This window comes from Ursus maritimus, unplaced genomic scaffold (genome assembly GCF_017311325.1).
Source record: "Ursus maritimus isolate PB19 unplaced genomic scaffold, ASM1731132v1 scaffold_33, whole genome shotgun sequence".
NCBI classification, from domain to species: Eukaryota; Metazoa; Chordata; class Mammalia; order Carnivora; family Ursidae; genus Ursus; species Ursus maritimus.
Window position 1 is genome coordinate 23,182,619 of NW_024425897.1, and position 18,624 is coordinate 23,201,242.

The 18,624-nt window shown below is 39.9% G+C and overlaps 1 protein-coding gene across 4 annotated transcripts in view; it reads right to left on the reverse strand.

Moving 5' to 3' along the window:
- Positions 1-1,168: 1,168 nt before the first annotated feature.
- Positions 1,169-18,624, reverse strand: part of CLIP1 (CAP-Gly domain containing linker protein 1) — a 116,880-nt gene continuing 99,424 nt past the window's right edge. For 3 of the 4 annotated variants that reach the window (XM_040619984.1, XM_008688854.2, XM_008688849.2), the window contains 6 exons: positions 12,015-12,067; positions 5,999-6,116; positions 5,768-5,918; positions 5,124-5,173; positions 3,092-3,216; positions 1,169-2,804 (listed from right to left, as the gene is read on the reverse strand). In XM_040619984.1, the coding sequence (XP_040475918.1) occupies positions 2,579-2,804; positions 3,092-3,216; positions 5,124-5,173; positions 5,768-5,918; positions 5,999-6,116; positions 12,015-12,067 (723 nt within the window). In that variant the 3' untranslated portion in view covers positions 1,169-2,578. Of the gene's footprint in view, positions 2,805-3,091; positions 3,217-4,148; positions 4,155-5,123; positions 5,174-5,767; positions 5,919-5,998; positions 6,117-12,014; positions 12,068-18,624 lie in introns of all 4 variants that reach the window. The other variant, XM_040619983.1, reaches the window with a different exon arrangement.

Below are 18,624 nucleotides of genomic sequence, written 5' to 3' on the forward strand. Positions count from 1 at the left end.
TGGCTCCTTTCAATCCTTTATATACTCTTTTTATTATGAAGAAAGGGCTCACTAAACAACTACCACGAAGTAAGCAGAGAGAATTTGGGGATGATGCAGAAAAGCAATCCGTCAATCATACGTATATACACACTTGTACTCTCAATTCCGTGATTCCACCAAAACCATTTAGATTTTAAAATAACTTGTTTCCACTCATGCAGACTGCTCCTTGCCCTTTTTCTCAATCCAGTTTTCACAGTGGTTCTCAACCTGTATCACAAATTCTTGTCACATGTGCAGGCTTTTTACGCAACTGAAAATGTATATTATTTTGGCACCATCTGTGAGAATACATGTTGAGCTCAGCAAGGCTTGTCACGAACTGTTAAATAAAGCCACAACTTAAGAGTTAAGAGGTGAAATGCCCAGGGCTAGTGAAATCCCAAACATGCGTGAGTATAAATGAGCAAGACCAGGATGATAAGCTATCCTCCTCAGACAGGATCGGGATGCTAGAAGAGGATCAACATAGGTGGTTAACTTGTATGGATACCCAATGTTTGGAAACATTGTTATACTGCCCTATAAATATTGCAGACCTTAGAGTTCTCTTTCTTTTTAGTTTTTATGGATATAATTGACACATTGTCACATTGTATTGGTTTCAGGTGTACAACATGATTTGACCTAAGTATAAATTGCAAAATGATTACCACAGTAAGTTTATAGTTTGAGTCTTTTAATCCTGTAGGACTAGTGTCAGGGTATTATTTAGGTAAAAGTAACGTTCTTGTTCAACTAATAACTCTGCTTTGGAAATACCGACCTGTTGGGGAGTCTGTAATCATAAAACAAATGTTTGGTTCAGTAATCATTTTGCTGAACATCCCAGCAACTTTCAGAGTTTCTTTCCAAAACTTCATGGATGGGTAGTTGGTGTTACCTGGTGCCATTTATGTTTGTGTCAGGTAGTACAGTGTGATACAGCATGGATGATACGCTTAGTATTTCCTTTACGTTAAGTGGGTCATAGGATGCTTTGAGATGGGAGACACATTGATTTCTTAAAAGCTGTTCATCAACAAGACTGCAGTAGAAATTTCTATTTGGATATATAGTGCTTGCTCATTTAAAGAAAAAACATTAGGACAAATAAACCTGAGAATAATATCAGTTTACTACCAACTGGCAAAAAAGAAGAACCATTTATTAAAGTAGATACAGAACACTTGTTTGCTCAAATTTTAATACTGCTTTACATTTTGTTTGTGAAACACTTCCTATTATGTTTATAACCAAAAATTTCAACCATTACAGGTTTTTCACTTGTCAGACACACATCTGATAATCTTGAAGGGAAAAATACATCAAAGGCATATATACAATTATAGAAGTTCTTATTATACATGGAGCATGGAAGATACATTTATTACTTTTTACATATCCTAGAAGACATTCAAATGAAGATAATAGATTCAAACTGGTTGATAAACTTCTGATGGTTGAGGTCCTTCATTTTATTTTTTGTGATAAGAAAATCCAAAATTATTAACGTTGAATTTCTCATCGTACATTCATCTAAAAACACAGTAAAAAAAACTTGTAAAGGTTGTAGATTGGTTAATTTAGGTGTTTTATAGTGGCTTATTATCTAGTTAATTGACTGCTGGGGATATCTGCTGAAGAAACAAATTTGTAGAAGATTCTCCCAGTTATTTATATCTGATAAAGAAACAAAATGAGAACAGAAAAAATAGTTGCAAAGCCATGTGATGTTATATTCTGGCCTAGTCCATCACGTCTTGATGTGTTTTCTTTTTCATAAAGGTAAAAAATCTGAAAAGAAAGACATTGTGTTTTTTCCCAAAATATAGATTTTTAAAAAATATATACATATAATATATAGAAGCTGAAATAATCAAAACCAACAAAGAAAACACCACAGCAGAGTGAGTAGGTGCAGCATAGAGATTATCAAATGTCCCCACAGCAGTTCGGGGCTTCCCCCTCCCTTTACCTCTTTCATGATTTTATAATCACACCTAAGTATTATCAAGCCTGAAATAAAGGCACTACTGACATCAGGTAGTGCAAAGAGCTCAGATACTTCTTTAAGAATAAAATACTTTAAATGAGTAGATGAAAATGCAAAATGGCACATTTTCCCAACTCATTCCAGTGTCAAAGCTTAACCAAAACATCTAAATATACAAATGCAGCCTGGAAAAATTTTAGTGCAAATATGAAAAGTAACAGCATAATTTAAAGTTACTTAAATAAGGTATTGTGAGGGTAGGGATTGTTCTAGGAGATTTTCCTCGAGACAGTAAATGTAATGGCATCTGGTGCAATGTCTTGTTAGAACTTTTAAAAATCAAGAAGACAAAATTAGAGGTGAAAATTCACCTACTATTTATTATTTTAAATTATAAGGGGAAACTAAAAGGGTGATTTATTGAAGCTCAAAATATTTTCTTAAATTTGTTGATGGGGTCAAAAATAACGTGAGTTCTCCGGAAGTCTGCACACACGATGCTGGTGTTCCGTCGCCTACATGCTAGTGCGTCTGATGAGCCCGGCACGGCTGGGGGTCCCATCAGAATGTCTCGTCGTCATTGCAGTGGGTGGCCCAGTGCCCGAACACCTCACAGATTTCACAGTACGGGCGCTCCTCGCTCCGACTGCCGTGGTGTGTGGAGTGGGGAGGGTCCTCCGACGCCTGCGCCTGGGTGGGGCAGTCCTCTGTGTCGTGGAGGTCAAAGCAGTCACATATGTCACAGAAGAGGCGAGGTTTCTTCTTGGACTGTTTCTCCTGGTCGTCACTAGAAATGTTAACATGTATAATCAGAAACTCATCTCTATCAGATGAAATTCAAGAGGCAGTATCACTCTCAAAGAACAAAAACTAATCAAGCACTAACTATGGCTAAGTCTGGGAGCCTCAAGTATACGTTCTACAGTCCACATTTTAAATTTTCACACTGAACCATTTATAGTGTTATATCACTCTTGCCAGATTTATGGAAATCGATTTATGGGCAAGGCAATTGTTTCTTCCTTTATTTAGGCAGAACAAAGGTTCTGATCAGTATTGCTTAATATAAAATACCTGTCGTAACTGTTTAAGTCATCACCATTCCCATTAAGGGCTGCTTCTGACATCATCTCCACCTTCATCTTGAGGTCTTGATTCTTCCTCTGAAGGTCCACGATTACCGAATTTAGGAAATCAATCTGATTTGTCCGGGAAAAAAAAGAAACAAATGTATAAAATGTCTAAATGTATGCTTGGAGTATCAAAAACGTCATGAAAGTATACTTTCACACTATGGCTGCAAAATGTGCTGGGCATCACAGGAGGGGCAAATAGTGGCCATTACGGAGCCCACGTTTAAACGTTTTATATGTACACACAAACCTATACAAAACTCTACAAAAAGCATAACCAGTTAATTGGTTAAGCTCTAGAACAAATCGAGAACTTTTATGCTTTGTAGATCTGAACAAGTTCATGGAAATTCCCCTCCGACCGCCGCTTAACATCTACTGACTGGTCAGAGTGGGACAGTCAATACATGTTATCTTCAGAGGAAATGAAGGTGTTTCAAAGAGAAGGCTCAAGCTCCCTTTCAGCTGAGGAGACAGTGGCACATGGCGACAGGGCAGTGTTCAGGTACCACACGTACAAGGAGCACCTGTGCTAAGATTCACTGAGCAGCGGGACAATGAGGTGACCATCAGGAGGAGACATTCCCGTCCTAACGTCTCCTTTCAAACCAAGGGCACTTCAATTTAAAAACAAAATGTTTTTTCCCTCTTATATAATATATAATAAAAAGGTCCAACTTCTCTATCCACTGAATAAATCCTACTTTATAATACTAAAAATGATATATTTCACTTTTTAAAGAAGTATTTGGCCTTATTCTCCTGCCAGCGCAAGTTCTGAAACAAAGTTAGCAAGCACTAGCTTCAGGAATCTCTGCAGGGGACCCCTTCCAACACTGAAGGGAGGTGTACATTTTCTAAGACTTTATCCTGTTAGGAGCTACACTGCAGGAAGAAGAAAAAGCCATAAAATGGATGTAAGTATAGTGGGAAACCACACACACACACACCCCACCCTCCCCCACACACGAGCACATATTAGGAAACATAAAACAAACCATTTGCTGATTGGAAGACAGTGTTGGCAGCGGCAGATGAAACAGAAGCAGAGAGAGGAAAGGGGAGAAGAAAAAACGGTTAATTGAGTCTACGCTTCTCAGACGCACAGACTAAGCAGACAACACTATCCAAGGTGAGTTAGTACATCTGTTGAACCCTTTCATGTCTTTCGAAGGAGATGTTGGATAACTAAAACTGCAAACTCACTAAATCTCTCTTTATTTAAACGTGATGGTTTGTGTACCTTTGAGTTTTGAACAGAATATAACCAAACTGTACTTTTAAAGTTGAAGATGGACATTAGTTGTTTATGTGCAATTATATTTCCAAATACAGAACAGTTGGCCTCCATATAATCCCATTTTTAGAACTAAGGCTGTTTTGATAATTTTGGCTTTAGGGAAACAGTTTTCAAGAACTCTGTCTTTTTAAGGTCAAGAGGAGCAAGGAATCTTTTGACAGAGCAATTCTACTTCTAGGAATCTGTCCTAAAGAAATACTAGTACATCTGCAAAATGATAGATGTTCAAGATAATTCATTATAGCATTGTTCCTAATACACCTGAAAGATCAGAAACATCCCAAAGGTCATATCAACTGACAAGGAACTGATTAAATCACAGAACATCCACATAAGGGAATACTATACGGCTACTAAAAAGATGAGATATGCCGCCATTTGTGTCAAAAAGGAGAGGAAAAGACAACTAGTTTTGGTTTTTATATACAGGTTTTTAAACCTCAGAAGGATTTTTTAGAAAGGTACCAATAAGAATGATTACCTGTTTGATGGCTTGGGAACTGAGCAGACGAGAGACGGTGTGTGGAGGGAGATTTTCTACTGTATGCATTATTAATATTATTTATTGTTTAGACCATATGAACATACTGCCTCTTCAAAAGGTTAAATGATCTTTTAAAACAGTGAGTAAGCCAAGCAAAAAAAAAAAAAAAAAAAAAAAAAGGAATATTACCTGACTCTCCTGGGCTCTTTCATCCTCTTCTGCCTGAGTATCAGTATTACCTTAATTAAAAAAAAAAATGGACAGGGATTCACAAAACTTGCCATCTTTTTTCCTGGGTTACTGCAACCAATAGGCCAGCGTCAGACACATATTTTCACGTGGAATTCCCAAATGTGTTCTCTGGGAACAGTGCATGGGTTCCTGTCCGGCATCTGGGGCCCTGAGGGACGTACACACACACTGGCCCTCCCCCGCTCATGTGCTCCCTCGGGGCTGGCCCACTGCTGCGGAGAATGCCCGTCACACCCACCTGGAACTCCAAGCAGCAAAGCCAGCTATCACTTGCTCACAAAGGGACCTCTGCTCCCCGGGATGGCGGTGCGCTTTCAGAGCCCACAGCTGCTACTGGGAGGGCAGCTGTCACTTAAGTCTCCTACTGCTGCCAAGACTCCAGAAGGGGGCATACCAGCACAGCCCTGTGCAGAGGACCTGGGTCATGACTGGCCCTTATCTGATTCGGTGGTGGGAGAGCCAAAGGCAGGTGGGCCAGTCGGGCAGCACAACAGCTGCCTTCCAGGGACATCTCACTAACAATAGCTCCTCTGCAGGGAACGGCGGTGTTAGAAAGAAGCACCACGGGGCCATCACTATACCTGAGGAGCTGCCGAGCTGCCTCCTGTTTTCTTTGAGTTGAAGCTCCAAGTTCTTTACCTGGAGTTCAAGCTTCGCCTTATCAGACTCCAGAGACTGAACGACCGAATGCAAGGACTTGGCGGAGGCGCTCTCTCCCCTGAGCACTGTGACCTGAAACGCAGCGGGTTAGCTTAGGCTCGAGGTTGCAACAGAAGGAGGCAGCGGGAACGTCCCCTCAGATGGTACTCTACCTCATTTCTCAGTTTTTCCAGCTCTGCATCCTTTTCGGTGAGTAAGGCACTAGTAATACTGATGGATTTCTGCAAGGAAGCTTTTTCTTCATCTGCGTCTTTTATTAACTTGGATTCTCTAAAAGACCAAAGAGTTAAAAAAAAAAATTCCAGAAATCAACCGAGAGAGTGGTGAACATACAACAGCCCTAGAACGAACACGCAATTAACTTGAGTTAACGTAAAGAAAAAAGTATCACGGGGAAGTTTTAAAGGGGGCTAAGGCTATTATGCTTGCAAAATTTTATGTGAAATGTTACTCACTGTGAGGGAGAACAAGTTTACCTATGCATAGACATGCCAGACTCTGCATATCATTGTATCCATTTGAATTTAAAGAAACAAGTTAATAACTTTGGAAGAGGAAGAATTAACAAAACAAAACAAGACTGTAACCCCCAAAGAATTCTTTTAAAATCTACAACCCGCCCAACTGAATTCTGTTACTTCTTGAATAAATTATTACCAAGCAATAACAACAATTAAAATACGCACATGCAAAGCGAGTATACACGGATGTCATGCAGAGCAGTTTTATGCTGGAGGTATCGATTGGTTCTCACTAATTTCAGTAACTTTTAGCAACTTTCGAGAATGTGTTTTTGAGATCTCGTGGGCCAAAACAGTAGCAAAGGTTATTACTACTATTCACACTGAAGGATTATGACTTTTCATCCATAGTATCTGGAAAGGACATTACGTTGCTCAAAGAAATTAAAGGTAATGACATAAAGACTGGAACAGAAATGTTAAAATGGATTTCCAGGTGTAGAACGAAAGTATGGGGCGGGGGGGGGGGTGTCTAGAGGGAGGACATCAGAGCGCTTGGTTTATGTTATCAGCCTGACTCAGCATTTGGTTGTCAGCAGAGGGAGTGGAACCAGGCTTTAATGAGAGGGAAACATTTATCCCAGAGTCAAGGGCGGAAAAAGGAAGGGGAAGATGAAGGGAAGACAGGGACGGAGGGCAAAGACACAATAGATACAACCCAGAAGGGCAGGCTACTGTGTGTTTATGTGTGTGTGTATTTATATTTTTGTTGTAAAAATTATATGCACTCAAAAGTGCCACGGTCATGAAAGACGAGGAAAGACTGAGGAACTGTCACAGACTGAAGGACCCTGCAGAGGCATGACCACTAAATGCAAGGTGGTTTCCTAGGTTGAATCCCAGAAGAGGAAAAAGACATTAATGGGAAAACTGGGGAAATCAGAATAAAGTCTAGAGTCTAGCTAAGCAAACTGCACCAACGTTGTTTTCTCGGTTTTGAGAAATGTACCAAGGAGTGTACGATGGGCTTATCAGGGGACACAGGGTGAAGGGTACGTTCTGCCTCTGCTATAAATCTAAAACTCTTCTGTAAATCTAAAAATTTAAAATAAAAAGGTTTTAAAAATCACATGAAGTGTGAAACAAGAGGGAAAAAGTCCTTGTATCACAAAAATATTTTGGGAAAAACACGACTGGAAAAAAAAACCGTCCTAGCTAGCCTCAGACCATCCAACCTACGACACTGCATTAATGTAGGTGGTCATCAGTGAGAGTTCGAAACTTCAACAACATGCAGCCAGACTGCTCCCGGTCCTAGAAGAAGGAACTGAGTGAATGCGGAGCAGGTCATGGTTCAGTCTGTTTTAGAACCGACTGGAAGAATTGGAAACTGAGGCCCAGGTTAGAAATGGCAGAATGTATGTCTGGTTAGTGAGACCCAAGATATCCGGCACACGAATTACAGAATTCTCATGATTTATGGTAAATTGAAATTCTACACAAAGATGAAAATATAAGTGTTGTATTTATCTCGTTGTGTGGCTTACACTTACACTCCAGAAGGATAAGTAGTAAGAAAAGAAACTGAGACTTACAGAAATTTCTTGAATTCAACACCCAAGCATGATATGAACACTGGAGAGGGGGGTGGGTATTGGTGCTGTGAAATCACTAAGTGAACAACACCCTGCTAAGAAATAGGATCTTGTTTAGGTTAAAACAAAGCAAAGATTTTAATGGAAGGAATAGACAGGCACTTCTTCCACCTAGAAAGTAAATATCTGATGTTATCTGAAGTTATCAAAAAAAATCCGGGGCTCCTTAAGTTTCAATTAAACTTATTTGGTAGTTTATTCTATTGTAAAAATATTTCAAGAGTTTCACTTGTTATAAACCCAAGTCAAATTTGAAAAATGTAGTTTTACCAGGATTTGGGGGTTACTGAACAGAGTTAAGTTCTTCCATAATCAGAACTAGAATTAGGCAGCCAAAATCTTGTAGGGTCTTTGTGTCAGGGAGGGAGAGAGACACCACCAGCTGGCAGAAGGGAAAAGGTACGGGAACCTTTGCTTAACACATACACACAAACCCCTGAGGGAGGCTGCTTTCTAAGGAAGATGGCAAGCAGAACGTTTCTTGTGCAGGTTATCGAAAGACACATGGTTAAGAAAGGGATCTGCCTCGTGATTTATATATCAAATGACAGGACAAATAGCCTCTGTGGCATATTTCATTGCTGGTTTCCTAGGCTATTTCTAAGCCCTAATCCCACTGTGCAAACCAAGAGGGACTAATTTAAACCACTTATGCCAACATTACAGATATCTGAGTCACAAACCACACTGCCGGGGGCGGGGGGCCCTGTTACCTGGAAGCCATGCTGGCCAGAGTGATTTGGTGTTACCGAAAGTATCAAGAAGGGAAGATAAACATGATATGAAAGAACAGCCATGGGGGCCAGAAATCTTTCCCCTAAGGGGAACATATTACCCAGATTCTTTCCTTACTACTTACTTAAGAAATAAATTCTAGTAATGAAGCAAATACCTTAAAGTGTTACTGGGCAAGCTTTAGAAATGCAAGATAACAAGAACCAAATATTAGAAACATGAAGAGAAATGCAGGTACAGTAAGGAGAGCTAAATTTGCGCTGAAGTTCTTTGCTGTATATAGGTAGAAAAACGGCGTGTGTGTGGTGTGTGGTGTGTGTGTACTGCTGAGAATATTTTACAAAACAAAAGCAAGACACAGAGGGACAAAGGCAGCCAAAAATATATACAACATTTGTTTTACTAAAAATATATGAAATTTATTTATTATAACGTGGATAGACTTTCTTTAGTCTTACCATTAAAGACACACAGATAGAGCAAAGGAAGCAGGAGTAGGGAAGGGAAAAGAGAGGGTGAAATGAGCATTGGTAAGTAGCGCAGGCTCGAGACAGTCAGACAGTCAGCAACCCACAGTGAGCTTAATGAGCTGAAGAAGCACAGGACCGCTTCAGACTCGGTATCGTAGACGGTATCGCCAACCAGTTTCCATTCCTGACATTGATCCTGCATTGACACTAACCGCATTAATTCTGACTCCAGAGTCCACGTCTGAGATTTGGGCTCTCAAGTCCCTGCAGTGACACCACAAAGCCTAGAGAAGGGAGGGAAGCCAAACATGCTCCCAAATCTGCTGTAGGCTTCAGTGGACGGAGGAGGCCGCTTCTCTACTTCCGTCAGGCAGAGCAATTCAAGGATGGCTCTGCTCTGCCAGGTTTCTTGGAGCCCGTTTTAAAAGAGGTCTGCCTAACTTGGAAACCAGTTTCCAAAATAATGATTACATGCTAAAGTTAGGAGAAAAACCTTTACTACATGTTGCTTGCAATTCAATGTTCAGATACCAAAAGACTGTAGCAAATACAGGACAATGCTACCACTGAATAGTAAGTAGTTTGTGCCTAGAGGTCAGGAATAAGTTCTGCACTTCAGTATAATCACCTTGTGAACGACACAATTAGATACTACTGTGACTGTGTTCAGTTATCACTTCTCAATGAAACTCTTGACTAAGATCTCAGTTCTTGCATGAACAACTACATTGCAAATACCTTTATGATTTAAGTAGTTTCCAGCCTTTTAAATTAAGAGCATAACAAATCCTTCTCAGTACACGATGCTCAATTTACTGAACTATCACACGCACAGACCTACATATGAATCCATCATCAAACTGGCTTTTAGAGGGCATTGAAGGGCCCAAATTATTAGCTAAAGTATATTTGCATTCAGATTTCAGACATAATGTTCCATGAGGACTAAACTGACAAAATAACAGTGCTAAGTAGGAGAAGCTAGGTTTTTAAAATTTTCACTTTCAGAAAAAATAACCACCTCTATCTGCATTTATTGACATAGAGTCATTTTCAGGAGACGGTCTCCTAAACTTATCCAGGGCTTAAAATGGGAGCAAAGTTGGTGAAATAAGAAGTGGCCTCAACAAGCACCCAAACTTGTTCCATCTTTTTAAGTCGAGAAAAAAGTCACACGCCTGATCACATTTTCAAAGGCATGTAATTTAAAGTCACATGGTAAAGACTAAGAAAACATAACAGCTTTACTCTAAAAAAAAAAAATATTTAAGAGTAATAATAAATAAATGTACAGTGAGAAAAGAGCCCGCATCATAAAAATCTGAAGCCCTCGGTCTTAGGCCTGCATCTAAGTTCTTGGCCAAGTTGCCTAACATTCTGGGCTTTTCGTTTCATTCATCCTTTGTAAATGCAAGCCCCACCATTTATTTCACTGGGTCGTTCTGAGATGAAGTTTGTGAATTATGAATACAAAGGGATAATGCCAGTACTTGCTTAATTACACCAGCCCATTTTCATATGCTCTCTGACCAGAATGACACAGGAATAAACCCTATTAACTTTTTCACACCCCCCTGATAACTGCATAGGGAGGTTCTCTTTAGAGAAACAGAGCCTTATCTACGTAAAATCAAATAACCGGAGCCCCCCCGCCCTGCCGCCACCGCACGCCCCCACACCCCGGGCAGAGCTGTGGCTGTCTGCGCACAGGTGCCGGGGAAGGCATGGCAGACCAGTCACCACAGCTCATGGCCGCCTGGAGGACAGCTGGCTGGACTGGGGTGGCGGCGCTGATGAAACGTGCGCGGGTTCTGGTGTGAAACTTGACAGAAGAACGAATGTAAGTATTTCTTAATTTAAAAAAGAAAGGAGGAAAGGCACCCCTGGACCGAGGCCTAACGTCCTTTGGAATGCAGCTTGTGGATCCCACTATCTTTGTGGGCTGAATAGAGCCTCAGTTCCTAGGCAACCGCCATGTTGGCGGGAGGAAACGCTGCCAGGGTAAAACACGCAAGTCAGCGGTGAGGGGAACTTCCTCCGCCCTGACAAGAAAGAATAAAATACTGTGCAACAGCAGGGATGAATTCTTGATTAAGACATTCTTAAGGAGTTATTTTAAGTTTCGTTTTCATTAAGAAAAAAAAAAGTGTGTCCCCAGTGCGCTGCCCATCTCCTCAGTACCGCACAGGCTGCGGTCGTCAGCAAGGGCACACGCCGTCTGCTTGGCGTGCAGCGTAAGGCGCAGAACTTCTCTAGACACAAACTGCACATTTAAAAGAGCAGAGACTGTCAGGATATAGAAGCATCAGGCTTCTCAACGGTTATTTCTCTGGGCCGGTTCATCCTTACTCAAAAGTGCTGGAAGGTTTCCATTTCAGTATCATTTGATTACCATGAGAGAATAACAATAACAACGCTCTTTTTTGGAAAAATAGAAACATTCAAGTTGACGCTAGCACATTATTATTGAAAAGTTAAAATTTTTATATAATGCAATCAGTATTTATATGCCGATCAATTACTCTGTGCAAAACTACAGCATTTTTAGCTCCTGAAAATGAGGACGTAACAGCAGTATAACGAGACAATCTGATCTTTGAACACTTCTGAATAAATGCAACTGAAGGCGGCTTAAAAGTTAACCTATTCTTTGTCTTGGTAATTAATACTGTAACTTTTGCAAATACATTTTCATCACTTATCAATCACGAGCACCAAACTACCACAATCCAATTTTCTGAATATAAGAAGGTGGCATGTTTTCCACAAGTCACCGTAGGCATCATGTTCTGACATTTTCCTAATTAAACACATACACGCAACAGTAAACACAAAAAGAAAGCCTACCTCTTTTTCATTTCTAACAACTGATTATTGAGCACAGATCTCTCCTCTTCTAGCTGGAAAAAAACACACACAAAAAAGTTCAGTTCGTTACAGAAGTCCACAGACAGACCTAGTTCTCATTCCACGTGTCCCATTCCCAGGCTCCGGGGCAGCTAAAGCCATGGGCCTTCCTCACTGGCAATGAAAGAAAGAGCAGAGCATCATGTACAGTTGTTAATTTACAAATCATTTGTGACCCGAATGACTCCCCTTCCTCAGTACAGGCTGTATGTTCAACATTCAATAAATGTTTCATTCATTTCTTAAATGAATGAGTGAAAGCTTCACTGTTAACATTCTGGCTCCTTCACTGTAGTCACACAGATCAAGGGTCGCTAACTCATGGGGGGTTAGGAACAAGCTGTTTACTCCACATGGGCCTCATTTCATGCCTTCCACATTCCAGGCATTGGTTTCTCACCTATAAAACAAGAAAGTTAGAAGAGAATTTCCAGTGGCCCTTTAGTTCTAAAATTCTATTATTCTATGAAGGATGAAAAACAAAAGATTCAGTTAGTTAATCCTGGGAGAGAAGACTCACCCCCCACCCCCTGATCTGTACTACACAGAGTTTACTATATTGAAACAGCAATTTCAACTCACAGTTAATAAAACTAAGGGGTGAGGGGCTGGGTGACTCAGTCGGTTAAGCGTCTGACTTCGGCTCAGGGTTTTGGGATGGAGTCCATGTTGTTGGGCTCCCTGCTCAGTGGGAAGCCTGCTTCTCCCTCTTTTGCTCCCCCTGCTTGTGTTTTCTCCACCAACCCACCTCAAGTAAATAAATAAATAAAAATCTTAAAAAAAAAAAAAAACCTAAGGGGTGAGATACACTCCTTTGTGTGTTTTTTTGGTTGTTTTTTTCCTAAATCAAAGGATAACACCAAAGACTATGGAATGGTTTCTAACAGCCCAGAATTCATTATTCATTCATTCATTCATTGATTCATTCATTCATTCATTTTTTTCTTTTCTGGTTGTTCATTCTAGAATTATTTTTTTTTTTGATGTAGTGTTCCATGATTCATTATTTGCATATAACACCCAGTGCACCATGAAATATGGGCCCTCCTTAATACCCATCACTGGCCTATCCCAGTCTGCTACCCCCTCCCCTCTGAAGCCCTCAGTTTGTTTCCCAGAGTCCACAGTCTCTCATGGTTCATTCCCCCTTCTGTTTACCCCCCGTTCATTCTTCCCTTCCTTCTCCTACCAATCTTCCTGCTATTTCTTATGTTCCATAAATGAGTGAAACCATATGATAATTGTCTTTCTCTGCTTGACTTACTTCACTTAGCATATCTCCTCCAGTCCCATCCATGTTGCTGCAAATGTTGGGTAATCGTTCTTTCTGATGGCTGAGTAATATTCCATTGTATATATGGACCACATCTTAATCCAGTCATCTGTTGAAGGGCATCTCGGCTCCTTCCACAATTTAGCTATTGTGGACAATGCTGCTATGAACATTGGGGTGCATATGGCCTTTCTCTTCACTACATCTGTATCTTTGGGGTAAATACCCAGTAGCCAACAGCCCAGAATTTAAGCTACTAGCTCACTGTATACAGCTATGGTCTTATTTCCGATTTTGTATCAATTATGCATATGCTTTGCTATGAGGTCGTCATACCTTTAAAGTTCTTAAATATACATAAACGTGTGTTTTGAACATAAAATTATATTTAGCACAAAATCTATTGATAAAACATTCAGTTTTTTCAATGTAAACTCTGCTTCCCTCGTCCACTAAAGATGTATGTTTTTGCTGCATGAGTAATTCACAAAAAATATTTAGAAATTTTTAAAGAGTGAAAAGAAGGAAAAAGGGTGGGAGACAAACCTTAAAAACTAAAATAAGAGGGAGAACATCTGGAGAGTGGGATGTGGAGGGGCTTTTTTTTTTCTTTACGCCCTTTTATACAGTTTATATTTATTTTTTAAACAAGGAAGCTGTTTTATAATTAAAAGTAGGTACTGAGAAGTACCTACAATGAAGATAAATGGATAAAGGCAGATGATTCACAACAGAGAAAATACAAATTATTAATAAACATGGAAAAAAATCATCTAACACTTTAAAGAATAAGTATGCAGAGATTCTCCCTTTCTTGGAGGGTGCTTTGTGCCTGAATTTCCACGAAACAGAAATGTGGAATACTTATGCTATGGATTTCTTTACAGGAAACATTTTTTCCTTCTTCTGCTCCAGGACCCAATCCAGGTTGACAAGCTCAGTTAGTAGCTATATTTCTTTAATCTAATTCCTCACTGTTCCCTAATTTTTTGTGACCTTGACATTTTTGAGGCACACAGGCCAACAAACACAATATCAGTTTGGATTCATCAGACCACGCACTTTTTGGCAGGAACACCACAGGGCTGATCTGTGTCATCCTCAATGGGGACCAAGGGGCACACGGTGCTGTTTTTTGGTGAGGGGAACTTTGATCATTTGGTTGAGGAAGCATCTTCCATGCTTCTCCATCATAAAAGTATTATTTTTTTCTTTGTAATTAATATGTATTTTGTGAAGAGATACTTCGAAAATGTGCAAGCATCCTGCTCCTCAGCAAAATGTCAACCCATTTCTTTTAGCACCAACTGGTGATTCTTCTCTAAATAAAGTACTACCATCATGGTTACCCAATGGTGATTCCCTAATTCCATCATTTCACCTATTTATTAGTTGTCATTTCACCATAAGAAAGGGTCTTCGTCTTTCCTCCATTCATTTATTTATATCTATCTGTTTCCATGATATATCATGGTTTCTAAGGTTATTCAATAGGCTATGCTCCATCACTAATCAATATTTCTTTTGATGTTCAAATTATCTCAGATTTGGCCAGTGGGAACCCCTTTAACATGATTATGATATGCATCTGACTAATCTCCAGTACTCTTTAAGCACTTCCTTGCTTCCTGGTATACAAGATATTCCAGGCTCATCTTGTACTCTCTCTGCCCCAGCCCTGGAATCAGCCATTTCTCTATGAATCTTTTAAATGCAGAAGTACATTTAGGGGCACCTGGGTAGCGCAGTCGTTAAGCGTCTGCCTTCGGCTCAGGGCGTGATCCCGGCCTTCCGGGATCGAGTCCCACATCGGGCTCCTCCGCTGGGAGCCTGTGTCTTCCTCTCCCACTCCCCCTGCTGTGTTCCCTCTCTCGCTGGCTGTCTCTCTGTCACATAAATAAATAAAATCTTAAAAAAAAAAAAAAGAAGTACACTTAAACCCAAAATCTAGGTGCTAAGTGTATTCACTCATATTGGAGTGTTGTTGGTTCTAAGCCCTGTCAGTGGACTTGATCAAAATTTAAAACTGCTGGTCTTCAAAAGATACTGTTAAGAAAGTATAAAGACAAGCCACAGACTCGGAAAACACTTGCAAAACACAACCTGATAAAGAACCTGTATCCAGAACTTACTAACAACACTCACAACTCAATACTATGCAAACAACCAAATTTAAAAATGGGCAAAAGAGGGGCACCTGGGTGGCACAGTCAGTTGAGTGTCCGACTCTTGGTTTCAGCTTGGGTCATGATCTCGGGGTCCTGGGATCGAGCCCTGCATCACGCTCCACGTTCAGCGTGGAGTCAGCTTGGGACTCTCTCTCTTGCTGCCCCTCCCCCCCCAACGCTCTCTCTCCAATAAATCTTTTTTTTTTAAAAATGGACAAAAGATCTGAATAGACACTTGACCAAAGAAGAGATTAAAACGCCAATAAGGACATGAAAAGATGCTCAACATCATTAGTCAACAGGGAAATGCAAATGAGAACATTTGAAGTACTTGTGTTACAATTTCTAGTTTCATTCCATTGTGGTCAGAAAACATACTTCACATGATTTCAATCCTTTTAAATTCATTGAGGGGCGCCTGGGTGGTGCAGTCATTAAGCGTCTGCCTTCGGCTCAGGGCGTGATCCCGGCGTTATGGGATCGAGCCCCACATCAGACTCCTCCACTGGGAGCCTGCTTCTTCCTCTCCCACTCCCCCTGCTTGTGTTCCCTCTCTCGCTGGCTGTCTCTATCTCTGTCAAATAAATAAAGAAAATCTTTAAAAACAAATAAATAAATTCATTGAGACTATTTTATGGTCTGTCCTGGAGAATGTTCCATTGTGCACCTGAGAAGAATATGTGTTCTGCTCCCGCTGGGTGGAGTGCTCTACAGATGACTGTTAGGTCTAGCGGATTCGTAGTGTTGTTCAAGTCTTTATCTCCTGTTGATCTTTTCTCTAATTGTTCTATTAGTGAGCTAGAGTATTGAAGTTTGAAGTGTCTATTATTGTTGAATTGTCTATTTCTTCCTTTAATTATATTTTTAGGGTTTTAAAGATTTTTATTTTGTTAGTTGAGAGCGAGCAAGTGAAAGAGAATACAACCAGGGGGAGGGGCAAAGGGAGAGGGAGAAGCAGGCTTCCCCTTGAGAAGGGAGCCTGACACAAGAGTGGATCCCAGGACCCCAGGATCACAACCCGAGCCGAAGGCAGATGCCTAACTGACTGAGCCGCCCAGGCGTCCTATTTCTTCCTTTAATTCTATCCATTTTTGCTTTGCATATTTTGGAGCTCTATTATTAGGTGCATATATATTTATAATTGTTATATTTTCTTAATTTTTTATCATTATAAAATGTCTTTCTCTGTCTCTAGTAACAATTTTTGTCTTAAAAGCCTATTTGGTCTGATATTAGTATAGCCATTCCAACTTGCTTTTGGTTACTGTTGGCAGGGAATATCTTACTCCATCTTTTTACTGTGAAACCATTTGTGTCTTTGAATCTAAGCTGTGCCTCTTACAAATAGCATATAGTTAGATCATTATTTAAAAAATTCATTCTGCCAACCTCTGCCAACACTCTTTTAATCAGTGTTTAATCCATTCTCATTTAATGTTATTATGGGTAAATTACAAACTTTTTTCAATTAATTAATCCTACGTTTTAGAGAGTTTTAGGTTCATAGCAAAACTGAACAGAAAGCACAGACATTTCTCAGACACTCCCTGTCCCCACACATGCACATCCTCCCACACTATTAACATCCCACACGACAATAATACATTTGTTACAAGCACTAAGCCTACACTGACACATCATTATCACCCAAAGTTCATAGTTCACATTAGGTTCACTCTTGGTAGTGTACATTCTAGGAGCTTTAATGAATGTATAAAGACACGTTTCCACCATTACAGTATAACCAAAATAGTGTCACTACCCTAAAAATCCTTGGTACTATCCCTATTCATCAGTTCTTCCCCCCTTTACCCCTCCCACACCACTATCTTTTTCTCATCTCCATAGTTTTGCCTTTTCCAGAATGTTGTATCTTTGGAACCATAGGGTATGTAGCTTTTTCAAATTGGCTTCTTTCAGTCAGTAATATACATTTAATGTTTCTCCATGTGGCTTCATGGCATGACAGACCACTTCTTTTTGGTGCTGAATAATATTCCATCATCTGGATGACCACAGTCTATTCACTCACCTACTGAGGGACATCTTGGTTGTTTCCAAGTTTTGGCAACTGTGAATAAATCTACTATAAACACCCACACACAGGCTTTTGCGTGGATTTAAGTTTTTAGTTCATTTGGGTAAATACCAAGGAGCACAACTGCTGGATCTTATGGTAAGAGTATGTTTAGTTTTGTTAGAAACTCCTGAAGTGTCTCCCAAAGCAGCTGTACCATTTTGGATTGCCACCAGCAATGAATGAGAGCTCCTGTTCCTCCATAATTTCACCAGCATTTGTGTTGCCAAATGTTTTAGATTTTGGCCATTCTGATAGTTGTATCGTATCATCTCATTGTTGATTCACAATTCCCTAATGACATGATGTTCAGCTACTTTTCATATGCTAATTGCCATCTACATATCTTTTTTGGGGAGGTGTTTATTTAGGACTTTGGTCCATTTTGTAATTGGGTTATTGATTTTCTTATTGTTGAGTTTTAAGAGTTCTTTGTCTATTTTGAGTAACAGTCCTTAATCCGATGTATCCTTCGTAAATATTTTTTCTAAGTCTGGCTTGTCTTCTCATCCTCTTTTCACATTGTCTTTCACAGAACAGAAGTTTTTAATTTTAATAAAGTTCAGCTTATCAATTCTTTTTTGTGGATCATGTCTTTGGCGGTCTTGTTCCTAAAAAGTCACCACTGTACCCAAGGTCATTTAGGTTTTCCCTGATCTTATTTCCTAGGAGTTTTATAGTTGTGCATTTTACATTTAGGTTTATGATCCACTGCAATGTAGTTTTCATAAAGGATGTAATATTTGTGTCTAGATACACTTTTCTGCTTATGGATGTCCACTTGTTACAGCACTATCTCTTGAAAAAACAATCTTTGCTCCATTGTATTGCCTTTCCTCCTTTGTCAAAAATCGGTTGCCTGTATTTATGTAAGTCTATTTCTGAGCACTGCTCTATTATTTTCTCAATCCCACACTGTACTGATTACTATAGCTTTATACTAAGTCTTGAAGTCAGGCAGTGTCAATCCTTCAACTTCGTTGCTCTTCCTCAATATTCAGTTGGTTATTTCACCTCTTCGTATAAACTACA